The sequence below is a fragment of the Cryptotermes secundus genome, unplaced genomic scaffold, assembly GCF_002891405.2.
Source record: "Cryptotermes secundus unplaced genomic scaffold, Csec_1.0 scaffold882, whole genome shotgun sequence".
Classification (NCBI taxonomy): domain Eukaryota; kingdom Metazoa; phylum Arthropoda; class Insecta; order Blattodea; family Kalotermitidae; genus Cryptotermes; species Cryptotermes secundus.
Window position 1 is genome coordinate 376,694 of NW_019718627.1, and position 21,606 is coordinate 398,299.

Sequence of the window (21,606 nt, forward strand, 5' to 3'; positions counted from 1 at the left end):
TATTGTCTACAGAAAATGTGGGAGCCTCGACGTCTCACAACCCTGTTACAGGGATAGTATTTACAACAACAAGAAAACTGTACATAATTTATGATTCTCATTCTTATTTCCATAGAAAAATGTATATTCGTTTGCTGGTTCGGTGCACCTCTGCCCCATCTGACATATATTTTGATATTTAATTCGCAGCTGTCATGGGCGAACCTGTCCTATGCGCATTTTTTCACATTTCACGTACCAATTCTCAAGACCAATTTCCTTAGCTCAGGTCGTTTCTCCGAAGAATCCATCCAAGCCCGTGGCCCTTTGTGATATTTCTCAACAAGCTCCTCTTTTGTGGTGAGGAGTTTTCAGCCCACGCCCAACCCCCAAGCCGGAGGACCACCCATTGTCGGTTGTCCGCGACAGCTTATTCAAGATATTCGCACCTACCTTTCACATCCGAAGGTCGTCTCCTCCATCCGCAACCTGAGGACACGCCATGTCGAGGTGACAAGGGACCTACCTAACATGGGTACAGTCAAAAGAGAATGTTGAAGTATCTCCGGTTGCAGCTAAATATCACGAATTCACGCATATTGAATCTTATTTACTTACTCACATGCAAAGAGCTGTGAGCACATACAAGTGCATTTAAAACTTTTCATCAGAAGCAGGAGATCCTACTCACTTTAAGTTATGCCGCGGGCCCTGGCGGTTCCAGACCCATAGTTTGAGAAAACTTATTTTAATTAATTGAGGCAGCAGTTAAAGCATTCATTTCTAAAAGCAGCCGTTACTTCCTAGTAGGATAATTTTGATCACACGCCATCTTTATCGAGTGATAAACGTACTGGAAAACTGCACATCACACATGAAGGTAAGTGAAATTAAATATATACACAACAATTACATTGAATAATGGCATCTTCTGAGATGTGGGGCCGTGTAGATCTTGTGTGAAACGACGTTTCGGAGGAACGTATCGCTTCAGGAAGTCTGTAGCCACCCGATTACGTTGGTTCCTCGCTCGCGGATTTCTCTACCCTGAAGACAGAGGCGATACGTTCCTCCGAAACGTTGGTTCGCACAATATCTACACAGCGCCACATATCAGAAAATGGCATTCTTTATAATCACCGCCGAAAAAAACTCAAATCCTACAAGAAGTCCATTAATTGCTAGCATAACGCACGACCAAGGCTTAAGGGCAGCTGAAACACAGCGGAGAGCATGTGTAGTTGTGTCTTAAAACAGAGTAATTAAACTCACCCCTGGCACGTGGTTTTGTGAGCAATCTCTGCACTATGATGTCGTACGCAGTCTCGTCAGCCACTCCCGAGTCCTTCACCAATTTCTCCTTGACAGCAATGCAGATGTCGTGCTTCGCCAGGAGAGTTTCCAGCTCCTCGAATGCCTGCGAAGACACATGAGGTTCGTGGTAAGATTTCACTGAGTAATGAGGAGCATTAACTGAACTGTCACGAATTTAACAAGCAAAAATTTTCAATTAGAACATTCTATTTATGTTGCATGAAACCTTCAAATGAAACCCGTTCCTCAGTTCGTCTCCTTGTGTCCCGGTGAACCAGTGGTCCTAGCAGCCTAAGAGCTTTTTACGAAACAGCTTAACAGGTTGATGGATTGATGGGAGGCCTACTTCAAAGCCAGTTATCATCATTTTTAACGACCTCCACTCTTTCGTCCAGAGGAATCCCCAAACGGGTTTCATTTGAACAAAATTAATATGTTTATTTAACTAACACACCAATACAAATTAATGCAGACACTATTAACCTTTTTTCTGACAAAAATTTTTCACTGGGCCCTGTTCAGCTTTCTAGGTATATTTAACTTATATTTCGGAAGCTGAATCCTCTTCCTTGCTCTGGTGCCAAAGGGGTAAAAACCTAAGTATCATATACATTGTTACTGTCAAATGTCATATACGAGAGATGCTGCTGGAAGCGGGAAAGCGAACAACAGATGGATAAAATAATGGAAGGAGACGTCACTGTAACTACTTATAGGAGAGCTGTGATACCTTAACCTACGCAGTGGCTGGGCTACGAGCTGAATGATTTAGGAATCGGAGATTTTGATTCCTACTAGAGCCGAAACAAAATTTATCTTCTCCACTATGTCCAGACCGCCCTTGGATCCAATCCAGCCTCTTACTGAACGGATAGCGGATATTCTTTCCCTTGAGGTGAACCACTCACATTTCAGGCAGAGGTAAAGAGCGTGAGGAGCTGTTACCACTCCTCCATACGTCTTCATTACCAGTTATTATATGAAAACTTTCCGTGGCTTTAGTCCGCAAGCGAACTATAACGACCGAGCGACCGCCGCTTGTCGGCGAAGTTAGTGCCAACTTTAGCGGATAGAGGGTGTCGCGTGGTCAGCGCAACGAATCCCCACGGCCGTTAATTTCGGTTGTATAGACCGGTATTATATGGAAACAGTTTACTTTATTAAAGATTCATATATGCATGTAAGTATGAAAACAATTCTAATAGTTAAAAAAAGAAGTTCTGGGAAGAACTAATCGCCTAATTTCCTTTCACTGTAATTTTAGTATCTGGTAGGACAGGTAGTATGAAAACTTTAGTCTGTATGCGCAATGAAATCAATAGAACAATACAGTTTTGTAGGGTGCAATGTTGGTGTTAGGGATGGAAGTGGTTTACGAGGCATACCGATGAGTTTGTCTCAGGGGGCATGACATAAATAACAAGTCTAATCAAATATTAACCTTTCTACCGTCTCAGGTGTAACGCACCCTTCTATAAAACTTATTAAAGTTGATTCACTTCAAGAGTTTTGCACATTGCATAACTTTTAGCTTTTTAAAAGTTTTCCACTGTATGTTTCGACCAAAATGGTCATGATCAAACGTTTAAAATTATAGTTGAGGAAACTACTGTCCTTTTCTTATTGTGGTTTCAGTTATTATTTTTTAAAATTATGGTCCCCTGACTGCGCATGCGTATTCCAAGTGACAGGTTGTTCTTCCTGTTTTGCTATACAGTCTCCTTTTTTACGTCAGACAGCATAACACGACATTAACAGCAACTCGTTGCTTCCAATATATGTGTGCCTAGAGGGAACCATACATTAATAACCGAAACCACGATAACAGCAGCACAGCAGTTTCATTATCTATTATAACTCCTGATGATGACCATATTTGTCGAAACACGGAGTGAAAAACTTTTAAAAAGCTAACAGTTTAGTGATACACGAAATTTTAAAGTTAATAGCCTTTAATCAAGAATGTCGTCTTCTGGAATGAGGCGCCGTGCAAATCTTGTGTGAACAGACGTTTCGGACGAACACATCGCCTCCAACTTCAGGGTAGAAAAATCAGCGAGCGAGGAACAAGCGTTTCTAGTTCCTCGCTCGCGGATTTTTCTACCTTGAAGTTGGAGACGATGTTCCTTCGAAACGTCGGTACATACAAGATTTTCACGGCGCCACATCCCAGAAGACGCCATTCTTCATAGTAACAGACGTGAAAACCTCAAATCTTACATAGCCTTTAATATGTTTTATAGAAAGACGTGTTGTACGTGAGGCGATGAAACGAGTGACGTTTGATACTAAGTTTTATGCAGCAGACTGCTACTATATATTATTAAAATGTTTCATGACCATCGGTTCAAGCATCTGAGTAATATTTGGGGTTTACCTCAAGAATTTGAGGCTATGTTGTTGGTATTACTGATGGGAGGGATTTATGATAGCCATCGTTGAGATGCCCTCATGTTGCATGACATCCTTACCAAGTTTCATGAAGATTGGCACAGGTGTTCAAGTAATTTCAAGGCTTTGCCTCAGAAAACTGAATGGCTGTAATGTTGATATTCCTGAAGGTAAGGAGTTTGAAGTGCACCGTTGAGACGGGCTCAGGTGGCATGATATGCATACCAAGTTTCATGAAGATTGGTACAGGTTTTAAAGGAATATTAAGGTTTTGCCTCAGCTATTTGATAGGCTATAATGTTGGTATTATTGGCGTGAGCGATGAATAAAGTGAGCCATTGAGATGGGCTCAGGTGGCATGATATAATTACCAAGTTCCATGATGATCATTTCAGGCATTTAAGTAATACTACGGTTAATGCCACAACAATTTCAGAGGTTCTAATGTTAGTACTACTGGTCGAAGGAACTTATGGAATATACCGCTGAGATGGCTTTATGTGGCATGACGTACGTACCAAGTTTCGCGAAGATGTGTGCAGGCGTTCCAGCAACATAAATGTTTTGAATCAGAAATCTGAGATGCTGTAATGTTGGTATTACTGATTGAAGGGATTTATAAATTACGCCTTTGAGATGGGGTTAGGTGTCTTTCGCCCTACCTAGCTCTGACGATCGATTTGCACGTCAGAATCGCTGAGGACCTCCATCAGGTTTTCCCCTGACTTCGTCCTGCCGGGCAGAGTTTTCGATAACATATTACGAGTATATGTGCGAAATATACACTTGACGAAAGGTCGAATGTATTAATAAGAGACAGACCCATCTTCTCGTCAGAGAGGATGTTAAATAAGGACTATTACCGCAAGAGTTATGTTGGAAAAAAAATGTGGTCGTGGTCCTCAAGGGGCCTGATGCCAAGACGAACTGATTGGCGGTAAACCGCCAGTCGTAAAGTGACTCTGACTCTGGTTAGGTGTCATGAATTGCTTACAAAGTGTCATAAAGATTGTTCAGACATTCAAAATATAATTGGGTGGGGGGATACAAATATATACACATGGACAGACACATAGAAATGACGTTATAAGCCTAATTCTATTTTTCAAAAGAAGGAGGTAGGCTAAAAATTATAGTTTTAATATTTATTTGTAAAATCACCCCAAGAGACAGTGAAATATCAAGCGAGTCGTGTGCGATTTGCGGGCCACAAGTTTAAAATAAATTTATCACCTGAGCAATGAAGAGAGGAAATAAACTGATTCCAAATAAAGAAGTTTTTTTTAATTATCTTAGTGGTGGGGTGGAGTCCAACTGGGTCCACTCGGCACGGCGGCCACTCATTGGCCTATTGTAGCCTGCCTCGGGTGCTTCTGATGATGGAGAATTTGGTGGAATGAAGATTGGAAGGGGAAACCGAAGTACTCGAAGAAAACCCGCTTGAGCTATGGCGCGGTCAATTAAGAAGGTTGCATTTGTTATAAAATACGCAGGAATATGAAACAATTTAAACGGGACAAAGTAATATTTCTATGGTGCCTCTAAGTAAGTTTTGGGTTCCACAGTACAAATGAATCTTCTATCATTTGAATTGATTTGCCTGTACTGAAGGAAGTTATGGGCTGAATAAATGTGACCATTTGTTCTCCGATCCGTACTGTACAGTCATATCCAAATACCGCAAGACTTAGCACGTCGCACACATTAACACTGGGTAAGCTCAATGGAGCGGACAATGTGTACGTAAATTTTATGACTGTCAGCTGAAGGTTTATTAGGCTGTAAATAATCAAATGAACTTTCGCCTACACTGAAAATGAGGTCACAGCAATTAACTAAACCGTGCTTTTAAACCAATTTCCTCAACTTTCACCTGAGCCCTAAATGACATTTAGATTAATCATTCTTCAGCATTTTAAAATATCAGACAGGATTCTAGCGAACATCGGGAGTACGATCCAGGCTTCATATTCGGTAGGTCTTGAGCTCAAATCTCGGGCATAAAACCATCTATTCTGTCTAAGAAATCTGTGTTTTTCCTGAGTAAAATTTCAACTCTGTACCCCGAATTACACCACGAAAGCTTCCGTGAAAATACTTTTCACTTTATTAATTATAATACAACAGTTATATATTGATCTATTTACAGCATCGTTAAATAAACAACATATAGGTAAAATATAACTATTATCTTTCGGGAAGTGACACTGTTTAGTCTGGTATAAGTTCTGAGTCCTTTCGGATGAGCGCAGTGTCTTCATCAACAGAGACAAGTTTTCTTTGCTGTTTGATTCTTGCTGGTTGCTTACTTGGCTTACACTTTCACCATGAAGATGGAGGCAGTATATTCCTCCGAAACATGAATTAAATATCACCAGACTACACGTCACAACACTACAAAAATTTTACTATCCATAGACATCGAGGTGGGAACCACACACCAAATTAAGAAAAAGTTTCCCTGTGATAAACTGATTAAACACCACGCCATGAAGGCGTATGGGGGAGTGGATGTATAGAGCCACCCTTCTTGATCTGGGCACTAGATAGGGGTGAGTTTTCAGCTTTATGTCCCGTCTGCTTTACCTGCGAGGAAACAGTCCCTGGCACCATTTGGATAGGAGATTGGGTGGTCTGGATGCTGTGAAGAGAAAAGTCTCTTTCCCTACCGGGAATCAAACCCCGGTCCTCCATCCCCTAGCCCATTGCTATACCGGCTGAGTTAACCGGGATAATCCAACTCAAACAATAAACAAATAATCAAAAATGCAGGAAAACTAACTTATATAGACCAAAACTGTCTTCTTATAAGTGATTTCATAGTCAAGAATTCATAATTCTGATCCCATCTCATTTGATACTATAAGCTCTGTCGTTAAATAAGCAAAGGACCAATAAATACAAACCACGATATAAGGGTTACGCCAAGCAATATAAAGCCACCCTTACCATAACGAGAACCTCACAGGCACATAATAAAAGCATTTACATTAACGGGCCTCTGAAGACAGTCATACAGACATAACCAACACGTATATGAGTATGCAGCGTGGAGGTAATGCCAATAATTTGGTTAAGTCACACTTTATGTGAGATTTCAGGTTCTCATGGTAGTATCAAATTTACGGTCTTCTACGGTGTGAAGCAATGCATTCTGGTCGTGGGTTAATTTATGGAGCTCTCAGAAGCTAGATTACCTCCTACAGTACCGAACGGTGGGACGTCAGTTCAATGGCAAATTGTAAAGGATTTTGGAGGAGGCAGGCGTGGCATAATTACTCCACTATCTCAGCTGGTGGAAATAAAATCATGAGAAACTTTATTCAGAAAAGCAGGTGTCCTGGCGGAGAATTGAACAGAGCACCTCCCGATTACAAGTCAGGGCCGTTATTGCTATACCAACGCTTTGAATGATGCTGTATAATTAGGTATATACGTGCCAACATTTCGGAAAACCTGCTACACTTCCATCGTCAGGGTAGAAGAGAAAATTCTTACTGTGTATTCTTTTATATTTTTTATGGAGGTGATTGATAGTATTGTGGAGTTTTGGGTTGTGACACCGCTGATCTTGCAGGCGGATACCTACGTTTCGGAAGCATTTGTTGTCCCAATCTTCAGGTTTAATATTTATATAAACGTCACTATTCCTAAACCTACGAAATCCAACCCTGAATATGGAGGTAGCATGTTCCTCTGAAACGTCCATATAAGCCTACAAGACTGTACGTTGTCACAACCCACAAGACGACAATTTTCATGTTTATACTCCTATTTAACCCATATTCCTTACCACTGCGCATAAAATATTTTGCTCCTGAACTAATAGAAAAAAAAACTTTCAACATGACCACTGATTTCTTTCGGTTTCTCAACAAGACCGGTACTCACATCTCTACACTTGTACCAACAGTTCTTTGTCAGGTCTAATCTGTTATCCTGAAGCTGGAAGCAGCAGGTTAATTTGAAACGTTCGTACCCATCAACAAAACTAGAAGGCATAAAATCCCAGAAAACGGTAGAGTTTTGTTTCATGTAACGGTTTCATTTATGGCTTGGCGGTCGCAAGGACAAGTGGATCTGAGTGCATTGTAAAATTGATAATCAAGCAACTGGAGTACCGAATAGACATTTCAGAGGTCATGTAAGCAGTATCAGAATGTTCTCGTTATAAACTGCGTATATACCAGTTTTTTCTCCATTTTTTATTGCTAGTGGGGTGGGACTAAGTCCCTTGTATTGCGGCCACTTCTGGCCTATTGTACCAGCCCCAGATGATCGGTGAGGGTGATTGTGGAGCAATTGGTGGAATGAAGATTGGCAGGGGAAACCGAATTACTCGGAGAAAACCTGCCCCAGCTCCACTTTGTCCACCACAAATTCCACTTGACCAGACTTGAGATCGAACCCGGGCCGCCGCGGTGGGAAGCCAGCGTCTAACCTCTTGGGCTATGGTGCGGTAACGTTCTACAATTTTATTCCGGTGGTGATCGGCTCCAAACTCGGCTTGAAAACATCAAGACTAATACGTTCCTTGTTTTCCTCAGTCCTCTGGAAAAGAATACTAAGTTACTACCTCGGCTGTACTAATCCTCCTCCTCTGAAATCCTCTCCAGTTAATGATTCACTCTGGGTAGGAAGTTGTCACAGCCTTCACAACCTGGGTATTTTTCTAAAACCTAACACCCCGGATGGCGACGCATTGCTGTACTAAAGAAATTTATTTATATAACAACAATGTCAGTTATTAATTACCGGCGAATGATAGGGTAGGTAGTGAATAAGAAATTGGAAAACATGTGGAAGGAAGCGCTCGTGACTTAATTTGAAGTACTGTCCTGATATTTGCCCAGAAGTAATAAGGGAAAACATGACTCCTACCGCCTCTGTGGTCTAGTGGGCAGAGTTCATGTCTATAGATCCAGAGGTCAGGGTTCGATTCCCGGCGGTACCAGATTTTCTGCGAAGCAGTTTGTCTGCAACGGGGCCCACTCAGCCTTATGAGGATAATTGTGGAGCTATTTCAAGGAAATAGCGGCTCCGGTCTAGAAAACCGAAATTAACGGCCGTGGGGATTCGTTAAACTGACCACGCGACACCCTCTATCCGCTAAAGTTGGTACTAACTTCGCCCACAAGCGGCGGTCGCTCGGTCGGTACAGTTCGCTTACGGACTAAAGCCACAGATTCTTATGACTCCTACACATTTGACCCCCAGGCGGTGGACATAATACACAGATATATGCATCATTAGAGAGTTTAGCAAGGACTAGTTCCTGCTACGTCTGAGTGCTCCAACTTCCCGTGTGTTGTGCCTTACACTATACAAAATGCAGGGAATATATGAAGAGCAAATACTTTTGAAGTCTCAAAACAGACACGTGATCTAGAATACCAAGTGAACAAGCACACAAAAATGGAAGCTAATGTTATCTGAAGTCTTCCATCATCTCGTATCATAACTGTTCTCTTCTTCTTCCGGAAGTTGGATACCTCTTTCGCTTCCGTATTTGTTTTTCCTTCGCGTTTGGTTGCTGTGAACATACATGCGCTTCTTGTGTGACACTTATTCAGGAAAATTCGAGGAAGGAATAAAGTGATAATACACTGTGTCTTTCAAACTCCACCAAAGTTTTAAACTAGATGCACACCGCTGCATGTCAAATGACACAATGTTATAATTTTTCATCATACTGTAGCGTGTAGACCCATTGCTAAGTAATGACTCTGTAAACAACGCTCTTTGCTAGGCAACAGACCCCTACCATGCACCAAGAGACGTTCTTCACGCGGTTCATGCGACAGCTGCGTGATGAAACAATAAGAAAACTGCTGGAAGAGTTTTTTCTATGTGGTCCGCTCCGAGGCTGTATCACTAGACCGACCGAGTTGAGGTAGTTAGTGCAGTGGAATGGAATGGAGCGAGTTGGTTGGTGAGTGAGTGAGATAGTAAGAGGACTACTGTGCTTCAGTCGGTTTGGTCTGTTTCTGCGTGAAGCTCGTAGCTGAGGCACGGGTATAGATCAGTAAAGGGAACGTCCGCCATTGGAAGCCGTTACCAGGCAACGATTGGTTAAGACACAGCAGACTAAGAACACTTGCGTGTTTTAGTGAAAGAGTGTGAGAATTATAAATAGTGCTATAATTACTTGTATGTTACTTTCTGTAAGCGTTCAATAAATACAATTATCAATCCGAACCCAGTACATAATCGCTCATACATGCGATAAGATAAAAGAAATCCGTATTTACAGCACTGGCAGGCTCAAGTGCAGGTTATTATGAAGAAACAAATATAAATATAATTAAGAACGACACCAAATATCTTAAATAGTACGATTATATATTATGAACATCACATCATCATTATAACTCTCACTAATTCTATCTCCAATTTTAATTACTTTCACGGGTGTGATTGCATTTACTTCTTTCGGACATAAAGATTATTTATTTATGATTCAACCTAAAAATAGAAAAGAGAAAAATAATTCCACGTTTTGTATATAATGAGGAGCTTCATAACTTGTACGCTTCTCCAAGCATAATTAGAGTGATCAAGTCAAGGAGAATGACGTGGACAGGTCATATAGCACGAACAGGGAAGAAGAGGAATGCGTATAGGATATTGGTGGAAAAAGCCTGACGGAAAGAGACCATAGGGAAGACCAAGGCGTAGGTTGGTGGACAGTATTAAAATGGATCTTAGAGAGAGAGGATGATATGGAATGGATTGGATAGATCTGGCTCAGGATAGGGACCAGTGGAGGGCTCTTGTGAACACGGTAATGAATCTTCAGGTTCCATAAAATGCTGGAAAATTCTTGAGTAGCTGCAGAAATGGCGGCTTCTCCAGAAGGGCTCAGCTCCATGAGCAAGTAAGTAATTATTTCATGTATTCAAGAATTCATATTTCATATTGCATGCTTGCTCTGTATATTCCACAAAAGAACATAGAATCATTAAAAACTATGGCGAAGATATAAGAAAATATCTTTACAAATTCACTGTAGTCGTGTCTCTTCTTGTCAGCCATCTTCACTACCTCTTTGATGAAGATGACTGCCAAGCCTACACGCGTCTGCTAGTGATATGAAGATATTCTTGTGGTAGTTGCAGATAATCAGCTGAAAGCAATAATTTTGATAATGTGTGTTACGGACATGACTTCGACCATGATCTGCCATTTTGCTGGATCTGAGGTTCTCATAATGGCGGCTATGAAGATTACTATCTCCTGGGAAGCGACGCTATACGACCTGGTAGAATTTCGCTGACAATTAGGTGCTCTGATTGCTATTTGCAACTTGCTAATAGCTTGCTTTGATTATTTTTCGTCTCTGCCGATGTCAATACGTTCTATTGAAATGTCTGCGAACTTCTGCTGCAATACAATTTGTTGGATTCAGGAAGACAATACTTCTCATATTCCGTACTGTTTTTCTGAAAGCCTTTATAAGACGGAAAGTTTAAAACCCAACAGAAAACCTGTATTCAGTGCCGGGTAAAAACGCGCAGAGCAAGCCTGCTCCCGCTACTGCGTCTAAAATATTTTTTGAAATTCCACCATCATGAGATAATATCTCAGTACGTAACCATGAGAAACTTATTAAGAGTCTATGTTAAACATACCAAGAGAACCAAAGTCACCATACCAGAGTTGTCTTTGAACACACACGACTTTTCTTACGTACGCTTGTCTTCTAAGTGTATAACGTATCCCAAAACATGTTTCAGACAGAAAATGCTTGGTCTCCTGTCCAGTGACGAGCACACAAACTTTCAAGGGAATAAAACGGTCGGAGAGAGAACATCACCAACCACTAACGTTCATCTGGTGCTGTGTTTTAGCGATCAATACACGTACTCGTTTACGAACAGGGAGAGACAAGCATAAAAATTGGGCTTAATCAAAACCCAAGAAGACTTCATAAAAATAAAAATGGTTAAAATATATTAATATTTCGCATGAATGTAAGGTAAGGAAAATTACGAGGACTCGTGATTTTAGAACATTAACAGAGTACTGTACAAAAGAAAAAACATAATATTACTTATTTCAAAGAAAGTTGGGGTTTCAACGAAGAATTGTTANCATCGTAAATAATATGCTTTTGCTCCTGCCGAGGATCGAACCCAGGCCGACAAGCCAGTAGCCCGTAACTATATATGGACTGAGGTGTCCCAACTCTACAAATTGTTATATTCAGTTACGAACTGTATCTTGCAGTCTAAAGAAAGGAGATATTACTTAAAAATTTTTGACAAAATATTGCAAATGTATTGCAAATATTGCAAATATTGCAAATTGCAAAATATGTCTGTTTATAAAAATTTGTTAGGTAACATCCTTTCCATGTCAGCTACAACTAGTTCACGGGAATGCCGATGGACGAGCCACTTGATGGCATGCTCAGTGGTCTGTGTGTGCGCATTAGCAAACCCAGCAAATCAGAAAATGTTTACTGGATTATTTTATTACCGCGTCAGTGTTTAGACTATATGCAGCACCGAATAGTATATTAGCAAATGTATATTCAAGTAGAAAGAATTTTGGAAGGAAGTTGTCATGCCATATCCAAGGTAATTTTCTAGAAATTGACTGGAGAGTGTGAGAATAACAAAACCTTCAATCCAGATAGTAGGCACTCCAGCTGAGAATCGAACAGAGTACTTTTAGTAACCAGGATGTCTCAGGAGGATGGGTCAATATTTGGGGAGGTCACAGTATCGGTCATTCTAAGCAAAATTTTGTATGTACATGTCTTCTATTCCAAATGGTTTCCGAGATAGAGACATTTCACTGTAGAGTACAGACGAGCAACATGCCATGTCTTCACCAGAGTTACAAAGTGTACTGATGTTGATGGCGAAACCGGAAACCGGTCGGAATAAGATACATCTACATGTATACTTTTTGCTTATAAGGACCGACACTATGATCTCCCAGAATATTGATTTTTCATCCTGGAACATTCTGTATAAGCCTTACTCTTGGAGCTGCCTGGTCTTATTTATATATTCAATTTCAACACTGTTTCAGGAAAAAGAAGATATGTATTGCCTACTTTACGATCCAGTGTTATTAATACTTTATATTGTCTTTTCATGAATTCCGTAGGAAATTTGCAAGGAATGTTCCAGATTGAGGTTTATGAACCTATTTTGTTTTCGGCGGACAACATTCGTAACTTGTTCCCCTGACGCTTGTGTTGGTGGGAGTCCCACGTGGACCCATCAAAAATCTCTGTAAAGTAGGTTAACTTGAAGCAAACTGCCATACACCCAAAAGCGAAAGTTCCTTAACAGAACCGACGATCTCTGGGGGAGAATATGAGGGTACGTGATACTGAATTTCCTTACCACACGTTATGTTGTCACATATACCGGTGACGAGGATACGTCAGCAAAAATGACAAGGAAAAGGAGACGAAACAGAAAATTGGGAAACTGGTTCACAGGAAGGAGAGAGAGAGAGAGAGAGAGAGAGAGAGAGAGAGTTACATGGATTAAATATAAGTGGAAGGTGACAAAAACAGAAAGAGATGCAGCGAACTTCTATATCTACCAAACTTTAAATGTAAGTAAGGAAGTTACTTCAGATGTTTTCACATTCTTCGAAAACAATGAAGAATATTCTGAGGTGGTTATTTACTCGAAGGTTCTTTGTGTGTCAGCACGTAACAACTCCCTCAATGTTGACATAATAGTTTGGAACTTCATTCAGCATTAACCTTCTTCTTCAACGTGTCCTGGCCGACTGTGGAATCCCCCCTATTTCCTACACAATTCTGTCCTCATTGAAGAGAAGGCGCGGCAATTGCCGAATTCCGCAAGGGGAAAATATAATCCTGCATTTCGGACGGCTCTTACAGCTCAAGTTGATACATTAATCTAAATTTGTCCCTAAATGAACAATAGAATGTTCACGAACGACAAGCTGTACTCGTCTTCTCTATGCTGGAGGACAGGAACAACGGCAGGAACATAAACTGGTACATAAATGGGCCGAGAGAGGAGATGACCATTTATTTTAATTAACTGTCTCTGTGGTCTAGTGGCCAGGATGATTGTGGAGATATTTCAAGGAAATAGCGGCTCCTGTCTAGAAAACCCGGATTAGCGGCCGCGGGGATTCGTTGCGCTGACATGCGACACCCTCTATCTGCTAAAGTTAACACTAACTTCGCCGACAAGCGGCGGTCGTTCGGTCGGTATAGTTGGCTTGCGGACTAAAGCCACGGAGTGCCGAAATTAAGAACGCTTTCTCTCGCATTATTATTAACGAAGAAGAGGTTTATTTTCGTAAAAGAAATAAACTAATACAGACCTTCAACCTTTGAATTTTCTTCCACTGACACCACTGCCTTCTAAATCGATATGAATATTGCTACAGATGAGACGCTTTTCATAATGTTGTTATAATTAAAATATTTTAGATTTGAAAATAGTTCTTTTACCAGAATTAAAGACATCGTTACATACGTCATGGTACAAATTGTATTTCCTATATTCCCAAAGATAACGTCATAATGAAAGAAAACCGAATATTCTCGGGCGTAAGAGAACACTATACCTGTATCTATAGAACTCCGACCAAGTGGCATGCCTTTTTGTTACCAGTTTTCGATTCAAACATAGAAGCATTAAGTTCGAATCATCCTGTATATAGACGTTAATTATATAATTAAGGTTTTCCCCATAGATCGGAAAATACATAATACGTAAACACAAATTATATGGAAAATGGCAGCAAAACCGAATACCAAATTACCCACATGATAAACTCTTTTTTTAAAGGTTAAAAGATTAAGCCATCCTTGTTATAAAACAGGAAGATATTTTCTGAAATGTGGTTTTTAGTCCACTAATTGAATACCAGACCTCATGACGATATAAAATAAAAGTATTTAATTTAATTACGACTCAAAGATATTAATTAGGGAACTCGTATGAAACATTCGAAAACTGAATGACAGAGTTCGTTTTAGTATTCATGAACCAGATTGTTAATTAACAAACAACAGTCAGTTGGCTAACTCCACTTCTGGGTCTGACCTTACACTCATACGTTCTACGGGACTGAATCAGATGTCTTTCTCTTTTAGTTTATATTCAGATTGTGTTCCTTTTAATTTCGTCAAAACGACTGCTCTACAGACTGCACTGAAACTAGGAACTGATGTGGAGGATCAGTGCCATACACTGTAACCTATTCTGATCTAGACAAAAAATCAAGAACCGCACATTCTAGGTTATAAAATTCACCTTAATATTATCCTTCAAACTGAACCTAGGATCATTTTTTTCCTTGGCACTACAGCCCCAGTGGGCCTAGGCCTACCTCCATGAACTTATCCGTTCACTTCGGTTTTTCTAGATCCTACACATTTGGTAGGACTCCTTGGGAGGGTGATCAGCTCGCCGCAAGGCCCCTACCTATACACAAACATAGAAAAACGCAGACACAGAAACTAAACATACATGCCCTGAGTGGGATTCCAACCCACGATCCCGGTTTCCAAGCGAGCGAAGACAGTACATGCCTTAGAACGTTCGGCTACCGTGAGCGGTGAACCTAGGATTTCCTTCAGATATTCCGACTAGAAATTTGTACGCATTCATTATCTGCCAATGCTTACTTAATGCTGAGAACATGTTATCCTTATTTTGAACATACGAATATTATCTAATGAAAAATACGCGATAAAGTTCGCGAGATTGTGGTTTTCTTCAGCTTCGTCTTACTTCCTCCTTCATAGGTCGAAATATTCATAACAACTCTGTGGTCTCAGATAGAACAGTACATTGACACGTGTAGGTTGGTAGGCGTGACGAAAATAACGAGTTCCAGTTCGGATGTTTGGACTTAATATCACCTTAATTTACAAAAACACGCTTAAATACAGGCAATACAGCGCTAACGCTGATTTACATACTTTACAGTTCACCGTTGCACAAGCATTATGATTCGTCTCCTGGCAATGGATTTCAACACAGAAATTAGCACTTCAAATCACTATGAAGTCTTCTTGTTACTTCTTCTTCAATCACTCTGTGCTCCTCTGTCCTAATCTGTATTCAATTAATCTTCAAAATTCACTAAGTATATGCTCCATTTTCATCCTTTTTCCCTCATCTGTTGAACCCTCCTCGACTCCTTTCCATGACGGCTTCGTGTCCTTGACTCAAGGCTTCTCAGCTATGACTGACTACAAACGACCTTAACTATCCCTTATAAACCTTCGACACGGACCCCACAGAAGAAACCTATTATTGTAGACAAGTTTACAGTTCTGTTGCTTAGCACTGGGCATGTCGCGGACTACACTGAAAACAAGTCACGTGATAGCTATACCGCCAGTCCATTGGCGCGCTGACTGATGCGTAGCAACGAGCTATAAAAATTCGTCCTACTGTTACGTGCGCGTATCGCGGGGTGTTCATAGAGCCGCTGCCTGCCAATTCGTTGATATGTCATATTATTTTATACACATCTTCAGCTGGTAATATGTAACGGTTTAGCAGAACTCTTAATCGCCTCGCCCTGTAGATATGACAAAATTGAGAAATACTGTTATGGCTATATTTTATTGGGCCGTTGTGTCGAATCTTGCTGAAAGATGGGACGTTACTCGCCAATGTATTACACCGCTGTGTTTTCATTGTGAATGACGGGCCGTGACGTACATGGTCTGTTGGACTGCGAGACTGTAATTAATTGAGATTTAATGCCGCATAACTATACTGTCATTAATTTTCAACACATGTTAAGTGCGAACTATCGCCCCGATCTGTCACACAACTCTGCATTCCGTACAGTGTTCCAGTGCTGTAGCCTCCAGGTGAGAAAAGTCTGGAATCTAATTTATAAATGCGAGCATTCAGTGAATAGGCATGAAGACCTACCAAATCTGATTTATATTAATCCTTTCAAGACTGACGAGTCAAAGTTATCTTACGACCGACGGTCAGTAGGCCAGTTTGTCTTAGTGTCAAGCCCCATCTGGGAAACCAGACCTTTGTTACTGTCAGACAGTTGCGGTTCCTTCGACGTGGGCGCCCTCTCTGACGAGATGATAGGTGTCTCGCCCACAGCTCTATTGGTCCTAGCCAGCACAGTCATTCTCTGGTCCAAGTATCGCTGGACTCATGATCATATTTGACGGTCTCAGATTTTAGACCCTTCCACCCCCCCACCCCCGAATCTGGTGGGCCAGTTCATTATATTTTAATCCTCCAGGGGCATGGTGGCCCAGGTATACCCCCAGTCACTGAGTTCCCTTTTCGTCGCCTCCTACGTCTCGCTGGGGGACGATCACACCAGAAAACTGGAACCCCGAAGGGGCGCTTCATTGGTGGAATTTATATAATCCGAAAATCACATATTAATTTCTTTAAAATGTAGCTGAATAAGCGTTGTTAAATAACGCACGGAATGAAGATCGGTTGGCGATAAACTCCGTTCACGTTACAACGGTAATTTCATTCTGATCTCTGTCAACTTCAGGAAATGCACGAACCTGACATGGCACTATGCTCACACTCCTCGGCGAAACGGGGGGCGGAAAGGTATTTCTGTTCTCTTCTTGAAATACTTTCGGCCCTCAGAGTGAAATTCAAATTCTGTTAAGCGTTAAATTCAAAACAGTCACAAGTCAACAATGCCTTTCTTAATCCTACAAAATTTAGTAGAATGTGACGAAAGAAAAGAACAATATGACTGAAATAAACATCTGAAACATAGTGGTTAATATAAATACTATCTCATTTAACATTAATAAAAATCTGAATTTTGCCCACAGGGTGTATTTAGGGATTTAATGTTGTTTAATGCGGTGACTGTCGATCACAGTGCCCGCGCGGTCTAGACTCGAACTGTCTTCTCTCGCTCGAACGCTGGGATCGTGGGTTCGAATCCCACTCAAGGCATGGGTGTTTGTGATATTCTGCGTGTAGGTAGCGGCCTTGCGACGGGCTGCTCTCCTGTCCAAGCTGTTCTACTGACTGTGTCCAGATTAAGACGCTGAAGCGAAACGAAGCTTTTTACGTAGGCCCTATGCTCCATCTGGGAGCAACAGGCATACAGATAGATAGACATAGAAAACAGCGATCGTTTCTCCATCAGCATTAACCGGTTGGTTAACGTATTTTTTTTTAATTTGAATACAGTTATATCTATTCATTTTTTTAAAATGTAATTAATTAGGAAACATCTCTTATATTCCACCTTATAGGCAAAGCTTCTTTAGAACTACACATACACAATGAGTTTTTAAACCAATTTAAAACAAACACTGTACACAATGTGCAACAGGAAACTAGAATATATCCTCATTAAAATGTAATGTGTATAGGGTCTTAAGTCGAATCCGACGTAATTCAAATAAAAAAATTTAAAATTTACATTAGCATTGTAGTGTTACAAAATTCCGTTATCACTTGAATATTTCTAACGTACTGCCTGATGATGGCCTCTTTGAGACGAAACACATTGTGAGTGAACTAAAAAAGCAAATAGCTGTGCCCTGGGAACCTCTCCATTTTCGTCTGTAAGGCAATTATCTAGGATATTATAAATGAGTGATGAGTCTGTTGTCTCCGAGTAGTGTGTCTATTATGTGGGTATATAAAATATTTGCTGCGGATATGTGAAGTGTACTTTGTTGTGTAAAAAGGTGAGGGTATACGAGCAATGATTCATACGTGTTATTAGTGAGAGATACCGTTAAACGTCGGCCTCGACGAATCACTCGATTACATGTAGGGGTGAAAAGGATTACGGGAGAAAGTACAGGAATTTAATAAACCAAAATCTTATATAACAAAGAAGAAAGTTTCTATTAATTCTGAATGGCCGTTCCCTTAGTTACTTACACAGAAGAAAAATACAGTTAATGTGAGAAAATGAATTGACATTTTGTAGTTAAGGAGATAAACATGAGTATGTGTTAACTACGAGTGAATATTCTTCCTTCGTATTTTAGTTATACCTCAAGATACACATAGATCTGTTATGCTCCAAATGAATCTTAACTTTCTGCTTATATTTGCTGCTGGGGACAGCTCACATGACCACAATATTCAGGAAATGAAAGTGCTTTAATTTCGTTACACCCCTATGCGGTGTGCCTTGCAAACGATTGCCTCCAATCTTTATATTTACATCATACAGAGCTTCGGGTCATATCTGTTTGAACTGCAAAAGCCAGTTCTCATACTCATACGCAGGTAGAATACAATTTACCAAATATTGCTAGTGTTCCAGAAATGGAAACACTAGTAGGTTCAGTGATTTTGAAGGAAAACCAAGAAATTGTTAAAACCAAGGAATTATTATGTCAAAATAAAGATTCCTAATGATTTGTAACGGAAGCCAAAATTCATAAGAAGTAAAATTTTATTACTCCAAGATTTGGAAAATTCTTACTGATTTATATGGGGAAGTTGAAAACTCGTAACATAAAGATTCTACTGTGTTCCAAAAAAAGTAAAGCATTCCTAATCATCTGTAACAGAAAATAAAATGTAACATCGGTATGTTAAAATATCCCTAAAACTGACACATCTTTAGTGATTTTATAAGGGAAAATAAAAAATTGTTAAAACATCAAAGAATTCTAGAATTTTAACACATTCTTACTGGTTTCTAGGACAAAATCTGGGCTTTATAAGATCCGTGATCTGAAGTATTCCTAGAATGGGCAAATTAGTAGCTGTAAGATCTGGGGTTTTCACGGCGGTGAATATGAAGAATCCGGTCTTCTGGGATGTGGCGTCGTGTAGATATTTCGTTAACTGACGTTTCGGAGGAACGTATCGCCTCCATCTTCCGGGTATAAGAACAAAATATCTAATCGGCGCCACAACCCAGAAGATGGCATTCTTCAAATTCCTAGTTATTTACAAGAGAAAGTCAAGAATTTGTAATGTGATCAGTTATAACATTCCTAGAACGGACAAATTCGCAATGATTTACCGGGAAAACCAAAAATTCGCAATGCCAAGGACTTATACAATGCCAAGCACAGATATATCGCTCTATTATTCCTATGATTAGCCGGTCACGGTAGCCGAGCGATCTAAGTCATGTACTGTCTTCACTCGCTCTGAAGCCGGGATCGTGGGTTCGAATCCCATTCGAGGAATGGATGTTTGGTGTCTGTATGCGTTTATTCTGTGTGTGTGTGTTGTCCTGTGTTTAGTTAGAGGCTTTGAGACGAGTGTATCACCCGCCCAAGGTGTCCTACGGTCTGTAAAAATGATCAATGAAACTGAGAAATCAGCCCTGTGCTAAAAAGTAGGAGCGAAGAGGAAGGAAACAATTCATATGATTAAGGCATTCGTGTTGATTTATACGGGAAAACTAAGAATTTGTAACACCAAGAAGTTATAATATTGTATTCCGGACAAATTAGCAGTAATTACTATCAGAATATCAGGAAATCTTCACAGCAATGAATTCTAGTTTCCTTAGAATGAATACACACTTTAATGAAACTATAGAGAAAACATAGCTTCTAATATTCCTGTCAGGTTGTCACGTGTTTATGGCTCCGTGACTAATAATAACGGGTTTTGGGTTGGGTCATTGGATTTATTAAGTCTGTTTTACAACCTCTCGTAATAAGAATTATTTACAATAACTCACAAAAAAACGACTGTCTAAGACTCGCTCTATTCTGATTGGATATAACGTATCTGCATCCTAGGAAATACCTGTTGAATGTTTTTGTAGACGGAAACGTGTTCTGTAACGAGTTGGTTTCGAAGAATCTGTCTCCATGGAAACGTGTATGTCAACGCGTTCCCTAGCAATGAGCCCACACGTCATAATGTTTTCGATTATGACACCACGTATTTTGAGAGGTGACTGCCAACATTTCTACACAGCAATATGTTCCTTCGGGACGCACCATGCCGAAACTTCGATGTAACGAGAACATCAAAGGCCGCGCCATAGCTCAAGCGGTTAGTCACTGGCTTCCCACCGCGGCAGGCCGGGTTCGATCTCGGGTCTGGTCAAGTCGGATTTGTTGTGGACAAAATGGCGCTGGGGCAGGTTTTCTCCGAGTACTTCGGTTTCCCCTGCCAATCTTCATTCCACCTATTGCTCCACAATCACCCTCACCTATCATCTGGGGCTGGTACAGTAGGCCAGAAGTGGCCGCAGTACAAGGGACTTAGTCCCACTCCACTAGCAATAAAAAGAAGAACATCAAATCTCTAAGCACTGACCTTGAGTCCATAGTTAGATTCTTCGTAAATAATGGACACGTAACTCCATCCCATTCTCCTAACAATATCAACCATAGCCTTCACTTGGTAATGATCAGAAGGAATGGTCCGCGAGAAAAACTCGAACCTCTGTTTGTTGCTCAGTTCAGGGCTCGTTGAGAAGAAAGACACCTGCAACACAAAGAGTAACACGTAACACAAAGAGTAAATTCTGTTATTTGTTAATATACTGATTGCCATCATTTGTAACTACATTTACTTCGCTGCTAGCTTGGATCCCTTACTCTAACTTAGGGAGCGTGCGAGCACAGCACGAGAGCCGTATGACGGAGCAACGTTTCCCCCTCCGATTGAGGAAAGGTAGACGGAGCCGAAAGGTGCCAGTGAGAGTGGCGGTGCTGTGGTAGCAGACCGGACAGACGGCACAACTGGTAGCAGAGGAAGAGGCGGCACAAGTGGTAGCAGAGCATGCGATTCTATTGCAGACTGTGGAACTCGTGGCCAAAAGGAAAACTGTTAATTGTTCGATTTAATTAACTAGAAACTTCCTCCCACGAGCGATAATGAATTACGTTCTACGGCGACGATGTGTAATGAAATTAATCACTTAAAGCAAAACAACGGCGTCGGCTACTCTAACATGAAAAACTCTTAGTCCAAACGGTTTATTTGTGGATATCATGTA

General features: G+C 40.6%; 1 protein-coding gene across 5 annotated transcripts in view; it reads right to left on the reverse strand.

Moving 5' to 3' along the window:
* LOC111862499 (metabotropic glutamate receptor 2) overlaps positions 1 to 21,606 on the reverse strand; it is a 1,033,882-nt gene that overhangs the window by 110,573 nt on the left and 901,703 nt on the right. For all 5 annotated transcript variants that reach the window (XM_033750785.1, XM_023847974.2, XM_023847981.2 and 2 more), the window contains 2 exons: positions 20,922 to 21,092; positions 1,252 to 1,396 (listed from right to left, as the gene is read on the reverse strand). In XM_033750785.1, coding sequence (XP_033606676.1) covers positions 1,252 to 1,396; positions 20,922 to 21,092 — 316 coding nt within the window. The remainder of the gene's footprint in view (positions 1 to 1,251; positions 1,397 to 20,921; positions 21,093 to 21,606) is intronic.